The sequence below is a fragment of the Chionomys nivalis genome, chromosome 1, assembly GCF_950005125.1.
Source record: "Chionomys nivalis chromosome 1, mChiNiv1.1, whole genome shotgun sequence".
NCBI classification, from domain to species: Eukaryota; Metazoa; Chordata; class Mammalia; order Rodentia; family Cricetidae; genus Chionomys; species Chionomys nivalis.
In genome coordinates, this window is record NC_080086.1 from 81,546,650 (window position 1) to 81,560,924 (window position 14,275).

A 14,275-nucleotide genomic window follows, 5' to 3' on the forward strand; every position below is an offset into this window, starting at 1 on the left:
AACGAGCATGTGATCAAACCTGACTCTCTGAATGTGGCTGACAATGAGGGCTGACCGAGAAGCCACTGATAATGGCACTGGGTTTTGACTCTACTGCTTGTACTGGCTTTTTGGGAGCCTAGTCTGTTAGGATGCACACCTTCCTAGACCTGGATGGAGGGGGCAGGGCCTAGAACTTCCCACAGGGCAGGTCACCCAGACTTCTCTTAGGACTGGAGAGGGAGGGGGAGGAGGGGTGGGGTGAGTAGGAGGGAAATGGGAGGAGGTGGACATTTTTAATAAATAAATAAATTTTAAAAAAGTAGAAAAGAAGAACAGAAAAAAATGAGTCAAACAATCAGAAACAATTGAAAGAACTCAGAGGTTTTTGCCGAAGTTCCTAAAAAAGTTACACATTCACTGTAGTTCTGTATTCATGTTCAGAAACCTGAAGTGCTCTGACTTAAACTGTAATGTGAATAAAATTTTACTAAAAGGTACTGCATTTGTAAAAATTTACAAATGAACAATTAAAACATTAGCAATACAAATGTTGATCACAAATAACCAACACAGAGTAAGAGAGATGCCCTAGTTATTAAAGAGCTCACACTATTCTTGAATATAGGTGGGCTCGTTTTCCAGAGCTTACATGAGGGATCATAACTGCCCATTATTTCAAATTCAAGGTTTCTGTGTCCACCTTTTGATCATTGTAAGGACCATGTAACCACATGGCACATATTCATGCATACAGGTAAAATACTCATATTCATTATACGTTTCAAAATAAACACAACAGCTGGAAGAAGGTGATGTCCCTGCAATCCAACAACTCAGAAGGCTAGGACAGTATTAATGCCATGAATAAATGCCCTCCTGGGAAATATAGTGAAACCCTCTGCCAAACATTCTGTAGGACTCAGAAAAAAAGTGACTGAAAAAGTACCAATATATGTAGAACTGTCTTTGAAATTTTCTGTTTCATGGAAAAGTTTGCTGGATACTATAAACCTGTAGGCTGAATATGGATGCTCCAGCACTATAGGAGAACTTTGGGTGACTGTCCAGACAGCAAGATGACTCTGATAATTCTAGAGTTTTGGGAAGTTGCTTATGATACACTTGCTGTTTACATAAATAATAATATATCCTTCTGGGTTTTTTGATGGAGTTGGAGAATAGATATTGTTATAGTTTTACTTATTATGATGAAAAATTAGGAAGATATTGTAACTGTAATTCTTGCTTGATACCTGTTTTGTTATATATGTAATTTTACTATGTTACTATTAAAATCTTCCTTTTCATTTAGACAGAAAAAGGGAGCAGATGTGGGATTCCCCTCTGTATGTTGTGATTACCATTGACTAATTTTTTTAAAAAGTGCTCTGTGAACATATAGCAGGGCAGAATAGAGCTAGGCAGCAAAAACTAAACTGAATGGTGGAAAAAAGAAGATGGAGTCATGAGACCCCATGCATCCCAACAGGAGATAGACACTGGGGACAGAACTTTACCTGATAAGCCACAGCAATGTGGAGATAAACAGATTAATGCATATGGGTTAGTTTAATATATGAGTTATCCATAACTACACTTAAGTTATTGGTCAAACAATATTGCAAATAATATAGTTTCTGCGTGATTATTTTAGGGCTGAGTAGCCTGGAACAAACAAATGTCCTCATACTACAAATACTGAAAATGGAATTCTTACATGGAAGCTGTTTTTGTCTATATAGTCTGACTACATTAAGGGTTAAACATTTCATTTTTCTTTAGACAAGAAAAGTAAAATGTTGTGCAATAAATATATTTTTAAGATGTGTTACATTTGTTTATGCTGTAGAACATTTGTTTCAGTAATCCAAATATGTGCTGAATTCATTATGTTGCATTTTTGCAAATTTCTGATATTTTGTACAATTGGCCTAAAAAAGAGCTGGATGGCCAAGAGCTTGGAAGGAAAGATTAGGAGAAGCTTCCAGACACAGAGAATTGATGGGAGGAACAAATGAAATAAAATAAATTGGACCACGGGTACAGAAGGTGTCTTATGGAGTTACCTCCTGGGACTAGAAACCACTTTGCTTACTCCTTCCATAAACTGAAGGTTTAGGATGGAGTCTTATCCTTAATGAGATAAGTCTGAGAGGAAAAATAGAAGAAGCAAGAAAAGAAGACGACACCAGGGGCCAATGTCCCAGCTAAACAGCAAGCCACAGAAGAATTAGTAAAGTAAGGTATACAAAATAGAGGAAGATAAAAGCTCAGAGGAAAAAGGATATTTTTCCAAAAGCTGGCTAGAAATAGTGAAACTAAGGCCATGAATTTATATATATATAAAGAGAATTAGCCTTCATGTGAGTCATTTATTTGAGAGCTAGGTGGCATGCTCCCAAATGAGTAAGGTTTTAAAAAAGATAACTAACAACACCAGCCTTTATCCTCACAGTTTCATGTAATGGATTTTCACATTCTCCTCACTGCCACAATCCTGCACTAAGAAACCTTTAAATTTTGATTCTTCCTTGTTTCCTGCACATGATGGATGATACTGCAAAGTGACTTAATTAGGATAGACACTATCCCAATTGGGTTACACACTTGGACCACAGGTGTCAGCTTAATTTTTATCGAGTTTCTTTTGAACTGAAACCCTATTATCTCAATCTCTATTTTCTGCCATTATTCTTAACATTTCCATTTTCCTGGTCCTACAGGAAGAGCCAGTTAAGTTTTGTGTACAACTTTCTACGATTTTTGCCATCTAACGTCTTATCTTCCACATTCTTTCAAAAGACAACATTCTCACGCTGTGTCTAGCAACAAAATCACAATATATGTCCTTTTTTTTTTATTCATACTGTTTATGCTGGATTAACTAAGTCCTCTAACCCAAAGCAGCTCAGGCAATGAATGGATTTATTTGGCTGATAACATTCCTTCATTTTGGGAGGCTTAGGGTAGAAACTTGAGCTAAAAATTAAATCAGAAAACATGGGTAAAGATTGTTTTTGGCTTTCTTTTTTGCCTAGTCACTATCTAATGCTCTTCTTCCTTTTCTAGTCCAGGTAATCTTTCTTAGTGATATTGTCAAGCCTTCCACAATTAATCATTAATCAACACAATCTCTCACAGACATAACACTTTCTGGCTTTTATGAATAAAGCCAGTATGAACATACTTGAGTAAGTGTACTTCTGGAAGGATCATTTGGGTATATATCCAAAAGTGATATAGCTGAGTCTTGAGGAAGACTGACTGCCAATTTTCTGAGAACAGCATGTTGATTTGCACAGAGGCTGTATAAATATACACTCGCAAGACCAATGAATCCCCTTACTCCATGTTCTTGCCAGCATTAGCTTTTTCTTGTGTTATGGATCCTAACTATTCTTACAGGTATAAGATAAAACCACAAAGTAGTTTTGATATGCATTTCCTTGATTGCTAAGGATGTTGAACATTTCTTCAAGTGTTTCGCTGCTGCTGCAGATTCCTCTACTAAAAATTCTATTTAGAGGTATACCCACTTATAATTTGATTTGTTGTTGTCTAATTTTTTGAGTTCCTTATTTTCCCAAGTGAGGAAACCCAGAATCACAAAGACAAACATGCATTGTAGCAGTGGCTCTAGGGGAATGGAATTTGGTAAAGGGGGAGACAAGAAGGAATGGAGGAAGGGGAGGCATTAGTCCGAATGTATTGTATGAGAAAAGAATAAATACAAAGAGAAACAAAAAAGTGAAAATGCATTTAATCTGAGTTTAATGATACTCATATTCAATATAACAACCCAAACAGCTCATATGTCCAAAGTATCTTCTGACACTAAAAACAATCCCTTGATTGTCACATCTTGTAAAATAAGGAAACAAATTAAGTATTTTCAACTTATAATGTCACAGGGTATATTCCCATTCAGAAAAAAAAAGAATATTGCTGTGTTCCAGTCCCCAAATCAGGCTGACATCCCCTCCTCATGTGAATGTCACACCAGAAGAACAGGGAGGAACCCCTCCAGTCCATGGAATTTCCACACTCCCTACATTCTCACAGACACAATTCCCCACCAACCCTACAGCTGTTACCACCAAAGCCATGACCCCACCCCAAATCCGATGGATATCTCTGCTCAAGTGCAGGCCATATAAGCCAAAAGAGCAGGTAGGCTAACACTGGCAAAGAATCCTTACTGTACAAGAGATAATGGCAACCAACAGAAATGTACATAGGCTATTTGCCTGTGGACCTCCACCATTCTTTCAAAAGCCCTCCCAATGCTATCCTCAGTCCCACATCCCTCCTCATCTGTTTTGTAGCCTAAAAATTGGGTAAAACCCATTGCTCAAAGAAAGGAGACATCATCTGGCAGAAGCCCATGTAGGCCACCTGCTCACAGACCTCATCACTCTCAGTGTCACCTCAACACTATCTCCAAGCTCCCTCCCCTCTTTCTTATTTTTACCTTTAAATATGGACAGGTACTACCTACTGGAATGAAGGCCACACCTACTACCAAATTTCCAGCCCCAACTTTTGGTGAGAACGCCTGTTAACCATGGAACACACAGAGTAGAAAACTGAAAAAAAAAAAAAGAAAGAGGAACAAAACACCCCCCCCCCCAAAAAAAAAAAACGAACTGAGAAACTGGCATGTAGAACCACAGTATTTCACTCAAATACATTTACAGCAGCACATGAATAAAATAAAAAAAAAAAGCAAGATCAGTAGGTCACTCACAAATTCTAAATATCCTTGAGACCACCTTTATAAAGATGACAGAAGATTTTAAAGAAGTGAATGAATTCCTTTTAAAAAAGTGGAGAAAGTTAACAATTCCTTAAAATAAAAAGCAAAGTTTTAAAGTAGAAAAGAATTAAACAAACATACAAACAGTTGATGAAAATGAATGAATCTGTTCAAGATTTGAAGATAGAATCAGACAAGATTTGAAGATAGAATCAGAAGCAATTTGAAAAACACAAACTGAAGGAATTCTTGAAATAAAAATCTAGATAATTAAACAGAACATACAAAGCAAGCTGCAACAAAGAATACAAGACATGAAAGCAGAGAATTTGAAGGTATGATAGAAGAAATGGATATATTGATTAAAAAATGGTAAATCTAAAAATTTCCTGAAACAAACATCCAGTATATCTGGAACACTATGAAAAGTCAAAAACCTAAGAATAATAGAAATTGAAGGAGGAGAATCTGAACTCAAAGGCCCAGAAAAGCTTTTCAAAGAACTTAATATTCATTAGAGCATATCAAAGAGTTCTCAGACCTTTTCTATAAAGATACACATCTTAAACAAACAAACAACAACAAAAAAAAATAACAGCCTTCTTAGGCAGGCTCACAACTTTTGGTTGAACTACTATAATTATAGCAATTGGTTCCATGATCATGTCAGTGCTTTAGACAGATTTTTGATTGCCCTTGTCTGTAAACCATAAGAAATAGCAAATCAGGACATTTATGAAGCATCTCAAATTGACTACCTAATCTCACATTGCTAATCTCAACTACTGTTGAAGCAGGAAAGCTCTCATCCTCCTTCCTTCCTCCCCATTTCTACACTCTTACTGGACCAGCTTCAAATATTTCAATGATTCAATTAGAGCACATGTCCATCTTCATATATAAGTCCCCTCCAAAACACAGAGAGACTGAAAGTCACCTATGAATTGGTCTGATTTTCCTGCTCAATGCCTAGTGAAGGCCTAGTCTGGAAGGAGTTTGTAGAACTGTCTTCCCAGACTGTGCAGAAAAAGCAAGTAAGGTGTTTAAAGCAATTCTTAATTACATGAGGCAAACCTAAGCTATAGAAGACATTGCTTTACATAGAAATGAATAATCAACATCAATTAAGAGAAAAGGATTGAAGATATCAATGATCTAGAAACATTGGAGAAAATAGAGATGAGGGCAGTAATGGACTTAAAGAAAATATTTAAAACTTGATACCAATAAGTGATTTTAAAAATGATAAGAAAATTTTATTTTTAAGATTAAAAAGCTTAGGTATACTGACTTTGAAAAACAGTAGGACTTTCCCTAGAAGAGGGAATGTCATTAATAAGAGATAGACTGATTTTCCTCATATGTACAAGTTGTCTGCTGAGATCTGTAAGCTGACACATAGAGTTAAAATCAATAGACTGTTCCTCAAACCTCTGAGCTCACATAACTGTGTCAAGCAGGACTGAACATATCTACATAGGATCTCTGCTTAATTACACCTTCAGTATTCATTGGCTCAAGATAACCTTACCAAACTGTACACCCACACTGATCTGTGTTCATTCATATGACATGAATTAAAACATGCTGGGAAATTACAGAAACACTCCCCTGAGCACAGTCAAGTCCTTTATCATAATGGTGACTCCAGGAGCTGGTTGCCTACCCTGTTTCTCCTGAAATGTACAGAATAAATTTTTCCTCCTATTTTGGTCAGAAGACAGAAGCAATGTTCCATATGTGGGTCCTTTTCCTGTGACTGCACTGGAGAGCTGACTAAATGACTCTAACAGATTATTTTAAAACTGAGATATAGAGGACAACATGGCCATTCTCTTGAGTGCAACAGACTGGAATCAAGGTCACCCAAGTCAACCTAAGAGAGCTTGTCTCAAACAGTTTTCCAACAGGATGGAATACAACACTTATAGAATTAATATGCCTTCCCTTTGAGAAACCACTTTCCACAAAGGGGATTAACAAAGAAAAACCTCTCTGATGGTGGTACACATCCATGTCTGTCTGAAACTCACAGAGGAGCCAACTTAGACAGATTTTACATTCCACATATGCTGTCATCCTTACATGTCTTTTGGGTTCATGTTCCATGTAGGCTTTGAACAATTCAAAAGAGATAGGCAATTTGTAGGTCGAGCCACTCAGGCAGACAGGAAGGTTAGACAGCAAAGATATTCCCAGAACACTTTCTTAAGTACACCAGTGGCATGAAACTGTGACAGGATCCTGTGGTGAAGGTCACAGGGGATGAGGGAGATAGGACAAGTAGAAGGTAGAGAAGATAAAAGCAGCTGAGCAGTGGTGGCACAGGCCTTTAATCCCAGCACTCTAGAGGCAAGCCAGGCAGATCTCTGGGAGTTCGAAGCCATCATGGTCTACAATAGCTATCCAGAACATGTTCCGAAGCTACAGAGAAGCTCTGTCTTGAACCTCCCCCTCCAAAAAAAAAAAAAAAAAAAAAAAGGAACGAAAAGATAAAAGCTAGGGTGGGGATTTCTTGCACATGCTAAGTTCGATGCCAAGTTAGTTTCTTAAGAATAGAATATTGTATCTAACTTGGGGGGCGGGGGAGTAATGGAAGGAAATGAAAGACTTCAATGAAGTCAGCCGAAACCCTCATACAGTAGTACAAATTCAATGGGAGGCTAATCAAATAATTCTACACAAGGGAAACATGGGGTCTTATGTGATCATTACTAAAACTAAAAGGGCCTTGGGATTGACAACCATAGCTCTGAGGGCTTCTCAGGATCTAAGGCAACCCTTCCACAAAGGCCCTAACCCCAAGCAATTACCAAAGGAGCTATGTTCAACTGTCAATACATCAGACCCTAGGAAAGCTCTCAAAGCCTAGGCTCCAGGCTGTTACTGTCTCTCCCAAAAATGTCCCTCCTCTCTGCTCTAGGGCCTAAATAAAAGCCTTAGTTGATCAGGCCAGTCCTTAACACAGCAGTGTTTTATTTTTCAAATAGATGTCACCTTGTGTCATATTGCCCATCAGGCAGAACTATGCTTTTCTCTAAAAGAAAAAGAAACTTCAATGGTACTCCAGGCCTTAAGGTTGGTTGTGACCCTGTTACGACCCCATGAGCAGCTTGTTATAGGCCTGTTCTTTGGTATGCAGATGGACCTACTGCCTGGTTGTAAACAAGGGAAGGCTGCATTGTAAAGGAGCCAAAAGTCTGAAAAATCCTGTTAAACAAATGTGCATCCTAGCATCCTAATCATTAACATGCCTGATCAGCATACACTTATATTTTGAGGGTTTTAGAGGTAGTCCTCCCTCAGTTAAATTCTACTTTTTGAGACTTAATATTTTCTAAGCATTGGTAAATCCACTCTTCTACATCAAGGCGTGGAAGTGGAAGGCTACCCAACATATGGATGCTTTTACAACCTCCACAAAATTAACAGTGAATGGATCTCACACATAAAGGTGAAATGCACAGTGCTGAACTTCTAGAAGATACTAGAGAAACTAGACCTCCATGAGTTTGGCAACCTGCTTTCCATGAACGCACTAAAAAGCATGATGATGTTGCCTAGAAAGAGGTTTCTCCACATAGCTCTCTGCTCCCAAAAACAGTTCTAGAATTAATATTCCTTCCCTTTGAGAAGATTCTGAATCTGCTTAGAGCAGTTTCAGATCACAGTGCAAAGTAATTCAGGGGCCTGTCCTATTCAGGGAGTTGCAGGCACCGCACTGAACTTGAAAGGATGGGGACTCCGGCTGCAGTTTCTCAAGCAGAACTGGAGAGGAACCACCTCACTGGTTCCCGCACCTCACCATCTGCTCCTCCCAATCCAGGGACAGCAGCCCCTCACTCACCATGCCGCGGTTTCCTTGCTTTCCCAAGCGCTCCACGCAGTTTCCTGGAGGAGTTTTAGTCGAACGGCACACAAGACTGGCACCACTTCCACTTCACTGCCAAGCTGGAACCCGGAAACCGGAAGCGCCCTCCACCACTTCTGATTGGCAGGTCACCTGGAGGTTCTGATTGGCTAGTGATACTTGGCTGAGTGACAAGTGCACCTCCCATTGGGTTAGCCTGTTTTTAAAGACTCAGCGTAATGTTATCTGACACTGCTTTACAAACCAGGCAAAGACCTTTTCTAGATTAGCAGAGATATGTATTTCAATAGCATTTGCCATTGGATCCAATAGCAGATCCTACTATCTTCCTATAGGCACTTCTCCTTCTTCTTTCCTCCTGGACGATAGGTGGCTAACCATCTTGCACAGCCCTCTAAACTTTGTGAATAGCGTAATTCCTTGTCGCGTGTGTGGAAGGATGTCCAGAAGAGATTTAAGGACACAAAAAGGAATATTTGTTCTGTGGTTTCATGCTGAGGTAAAATAAAGTAAAGGTACTTTTTCTTCCTGGTTGTCACATGTACCTCAGAAAATCAGGAAAGAAAAGTAGAAACCAGATCTCGCAGGGCAGGTCTTGCGCGTGGCGGGAGCCAAGGCAGTAGTAGGGCCTGGCGGGGCACAGTGGGGGAAGTAACTCAGGTCACAGGCCAAAGGCCAGAGCAAGGAGGCGCCGGGAACCGGCGACCCGGAGCAAATGAGCTCAAGGGGACCAGATGAGGGTGTCAGTGTCCCCAGTGCGTAGAGGGTGGAGCCCGGGGGCGGGTCCAACTGCGGAGCCCTGCGGGGCAGGGGTCTGATATCTGGGCTTGGGGCGAGCAGCATCCAGCTCTGGGGAGTCGGGAGGATCCCAGTGGCGTCCAGCTGTGCAAACAGGAGGAGGGCCTAGGCGACCCAGGGGAGAGGGGCGAGAGTGCTGCTGCAGCCGCCGCCTGGGCCTCAGCTCCGCTGAGGGCTGTGCCAGCCTCCTCGGCCCCCACACAGAAGGTTGTCACAAACAGGCCACAGCGGGAGCCCTAGGCTCCAGGGGCCGAGTGGGTGGGCGGGGAGAGGGCGGGGAAGGCTGGTTTCGCTGAGGCGAACTGGTGGGCAGACCTGGAGTCGCCTCGTAAGCGGGGAGGCTCAGTGCCCTGAGTCAGGCGCGGCTGTGCAGCAGTGGAAGTCATTTGTTGCAGCCCCGTCCCTGACACAGCCGGAATGTCTCAGTGCAGCAGCCTGCGACCCCTCGCCTCCGCCTGCCCGGCCGCTCACCCCGGGGCCCCGCCGCCCGAAACTCCCGGAAACCCCCGCAGCCGCTTGTCCCACCGAGCCAGCTGAGCAGCTGCCAGTCGTGGTGGCGAGTTGCGCAACTTTGACCATGGCCGGGTCGCGGGGAAGCCGGAGCGCGGAGGGTGCCCGGCGAGAATTTTGTTGCAGGGACTGCTGAGCCGGCCGCCTGCTAGATGCGGGCGATCAGTCCAGTGCACGTGTCATTCCCAGGTCTGGGACGAATTCCCTCTCCAGACGACTTCCCAAATTACTTATTTTTCCCTTTATTTTATATTGGGCTGGGGGAGGGGAGGTGGAGGCGGGAGGCCGTACTTGATGGCCCGGCCCAGAGAGTGCTTTGCTAACTTCCAGCAGCTGCTTGGCGGTCGGTGGAAAGGCAGCCTCCCAGGGCCTGATGCTGGAGACTTGAAGGTGTTCCCTGAGGGAGGAGGCGCCTAGTCGCGCGGATTCCAGCTTTACTCTTTCCCACCCACTCTCATTAGCACACGGACTTTTTGTTCCGGTCAAAAATGGTAGGTCTCGGGGTTTGGCAACTTTTGTGTGAATAAGGTTTTTTTTTTTCTTTCACCCCCGAGTCCGGAAAAGAACGTGCTTTTCGCCATCAGTGGCGCCTCCTGGATGCTTCAGGAGCTGGATGATTACTAGAAGATGGGGAAGCCCATCCACAGCAGCTATGTCCTTCAGCAGCTCAGCAACCAGAGAGAGTGGGGTTTTCTATGGACATCATTTACTTCCAGGCACACAAAGCGGTCTGAGCTGTCTTTAGCTCTTATTTCAGAATGTTCTTCATGAACCATCATTATAATAATGCACAGCTGAATCTCAGCAACATGAAAATAAGCGCTGAGGGTTTTGATCTCATTTTGCAGTTCCTGTATTTAGGAAAGATTATGATTGCTTCTTCCAGTTTTGAGCAGTTCAAAGTGGCAATGAACTACCTACAGCTGTACAACGTGCCTGACTGCTTAGAAGATATACTGGATGCAGACTATTCTAGTTCAAAGTGTTCGTCTTTTGCTTCAAGAAAACAGAACAGCAAGATGATCTTTGGAGTGAGGATGTATGAAGACACCACGGCTAGGAATGGCACTGCAGCCAGCAGGTGGTGTGCAGAACCCAGTTCGATGGTGAATACACCACATAATAAAGAGTCCGACTAAGAATCTTTACAGTTAGCTAATTTTCTGAGCCAATATTTGATGTGTGTAAAAAAAAGTTCTGTGTCCAAATTATCTACCCCAAAAGAATGTGTGTTATGACACTTTGGGCAGAGTTTTACCTGTGATAGTTGTGGAATTAGCTTCAGCTGTGAAGTTACTAGATAGCCAGGCGGTAATGGTGCACACCTTTAATCCCAGCACTCGGGAGGCAGAGGCAGGCAAATCTCTGTGAGTTTGAGGCCAGCCTGGTCTACAAGAGCTAGTCCCAGAACAGGAACCAAAAGCTACAGAGAAACCCTGTCTCGGAAGAAAAAAAAAAAAGTTACTAGAGGAGCATGTGTTGGGCTGCACTACCACATTCATATCAAAGCACGGCGAGAGTTTACCACCGTATAGTAGATATTAGAGATGGCAAAGATAGTAACACCAAAGCAGAAATTGGTGAAAGGATTCTTTATTTTATTTTTTTTAATTAAAAATTGCCACCTCCTCCCATTTCCCTCTCCCCTCCCCCTCCCTCTTCCTCTCCAGTCCTAAGAGCAATCAGGGTTCCCTGCTCTGTGGGGAGTCCAAGGTCCTCCCCGCCTCCATCCAGGTCTAGGAAGGTGAGCAGAAAGGATTCTTCCAAAACATTTTCTGCACAAACAAATACAGAGAAGATGCCAGCCAGACGCCTGGTGATTCAGCTTCAACCACTCGAAGCAGAAAAGGCACAGTGGAGTCTGGAATGGTGGCTGGTGAAGACAAAAGTAGAGCTACCGAGATGAACAGAATTGTTATCAAGGTGGAGCCGGAAGATATTCCTACAGATGAGATGAAAGACTTAAACCTCACTAAAGTTGCTGACAAAGACTGCAATGAATCCACAGACAATGATGAGTTAGAAGATAAAACTGAAGAGGTGTTTTATCGACACTATGTTGAGGAAGATGTTGGCATTAAAAACAGTGGTAGGAAAACCCTAAAGCCTATAAGTGTGGATGAGAGAAGTGGTTTAGAAGGTATGAGACCCGCCGGGCGGTGGTGGCGCACGCCTTTAATCCCAGCACTCGGGAGGCAGAGGCAGGCGTATCTCTGTGAGTTCGAGACCAGCCTGGTCTACAAGAGCTAGTTCCAGGACAGGCTCCAAAACCACAGAGAAACCCTGTCTCGAAAAACCAAAAAAAAAAAAAAAAAAAAAAAAGAAGGTATGAGTATGAGACCCCCCTCCCCAAACCACCACCACTAATAGCATTCCAGGACAAGAGGATGCTGACAATACCTGTTGTGAGTTGTGTGGATTCCCAATAACTGCAGAGGACCTGTCATCTCATTAGCCAAATGCATCGAAAATACCTGTGCATGTGGTAAATGTGGACAAATACTTGTCAAAGGCAAACTGTTGTGCCTTGAGTATGCCCCCCACCCCCAGAGGACAGGACTACAAATTGCAAGGTTTAACTCTTTTATTGCAAGTACAAGCAGGTACAGGCAATTACTGGTTGACTACCCGAAACAACAAGGTAGAGAGAGAGAGAAAAGTTAAAAATGCCTTTGTGGGGTTAGTTTTTAAAAAGTGCAATCTACAAAAAAGGCTTTTGGAAGTGGCTTTTGGCATGGGTGCAAGGTCTTCTGCTCCCTCCCATCCATCTAAGTTGGCTCTCTCTTTGTTTTTCTTTATCACCAGGTGGCTGGCTGGCTGGGCTAAATGACCTTGTGCTTGGAATCTCCCAGGCGGGAAGGGGGAAGGAAAGTGCTGCTAGTCTGTGTTTCTAATTTTAAAACATTTTGCTAGGAAATTCTCTTCCCTTTGAAAATAAGGGGTGAGGGTCTCTCACAAACAGCTTCAGGAACATGCTCAGAGATGTGGAGAACCTCAGGAACTGACAATAAATCAGCTAGGAAATGCCGATGAGAAGATGGACATGGACGAGAACCATGATGAGCAGTCTGAGATAAGAGACATGTTTGAAAGGCTCGACAATTTTAGGCACAATCGTTGCCAAATAAACAGTATCCAGAAAAAGTGTTATTTGAATATTCTGCTTGTCCGTTTTGGTGTCCCAATTATGGCCAGTGTTTTGAAACTGAAAATTTTGTAGTCAAGCATATGTCTAGCTGCCTAGACCAGGATATATTTAAGAGTGCCATCATGGAAGAAAACGAAAGAGATCACAGATGAAAATATTTTTGAAATCTATGTGGAAAAGGATTTTCAATGCTGTCATTTGAGAGAACACTATATTGTTCATACAAAGGAAAAGCAGTTTGTGTGTCAGATACATGGCAAGCTTCTAAAAGAGTGGCAGTTGTATCTATAAAATAACATGCACAAAGGCATGGCCAGGTGTAATTCTTTTAGCTACCGGTAAGGCTATACTTCCGGGTTCTAAAGCAGGCGCATGTACCCCCTGTGTGCGCATGCGTGGGTTGCCTGCCAACTGTGTCATCAGCGTCTGACGCAAAAGCTCCTGTACGTAGGTGCAAGGCGTAGCATGGCCCGTCATCAGCCTCTGATGTAGCCACATCTTTCTCCTCGTACGCATGTGCTAGGAAGCCTTTAAAATCTGGACGCACCATTTTTACTCTCTTTTTCCTTCCACACCGTTTTCTCAGTCCCGTTGAGTACAACCCCTCTGAATAAACTTCTACATGGGTTCATTTGCGTCTCGTGCTTTCTTCTCATTTCCACCGATATCTTTACCAGGTATGTCTGTTCCATTTGTGATCAAGGAAACTTCTGTAAACCTGACCATGTATGGCATATGATTTCCCATTTATCTGCTGGTGAGACTAAATACCAGGTCTGCTTTCAGATATTCCCAAATAATGAGCAACTGGAGCAGCATATGGACGTTCATCTCTCTCCGTGTAGAATATGTGGAGAAAAGTTTAATTTGAGGAAAGATGTGAAATCACATTATAATGCTAAGCATTTGGAAAGAAGCTTCCTACTGTATGAATGCTTAGTTGATAGGCAGAACACCAAATCGAAAAGGATATGAGCTATTTAGACACTGATTTTACAAGAAGTGTTGGGAGAGATTGGCATGGCCCTTTTATGTTAACATTTTTGTTTAGGACCTTAAGTATATTTTAGGCATTCATGTTTATCATTTTTGATGTTTCTAAAAAAAAGATTATAGGTCTTTCTCCCCTCAGAAGACTGGATTCCATTCTTTATGAGTTTTATTCCTGAAATTCAGAGCAAATGAACATTAGTAAAAAGTGTAGTCTTCA

General features: G+C 42.1%; 1 protein-coding gene and 1 pseudogene across 1 annotated transcript in view; one reads left to right on the top strand and one right to left on the bottom strand.

Moving 5' to 3' along the window:
• The window catches only part of LOC130870695 (zinc finger protein 431-like), a 29,210-nt gene extending 20,519 nt beyond the window's left edge, over positions 1-8,691 (bottom strand). The window contains exon 1 of the mRNA XM_057763436.1: positions 8,586-8,691. Within this exon, the coding sequence (XP_057619419.1) occupies positions 8,586-8,588 (3 nt within the window). The 5' untranslated portion in view covers positions 8,589-8,691. The remainder of the gene's footprint in view (positions 1-8,585) is intronic.
• Positions 8,692-10,544: 1,853 nt separating this feature from the next.
• On the top strand, positions 10,545-14,040 carry LOC130877061 (zinc finger and BTB domain-containing protein 1-like; annotated as a pseudogene).
• Positions 14,041-14,275: the final 235 nt, after the last annotated feature.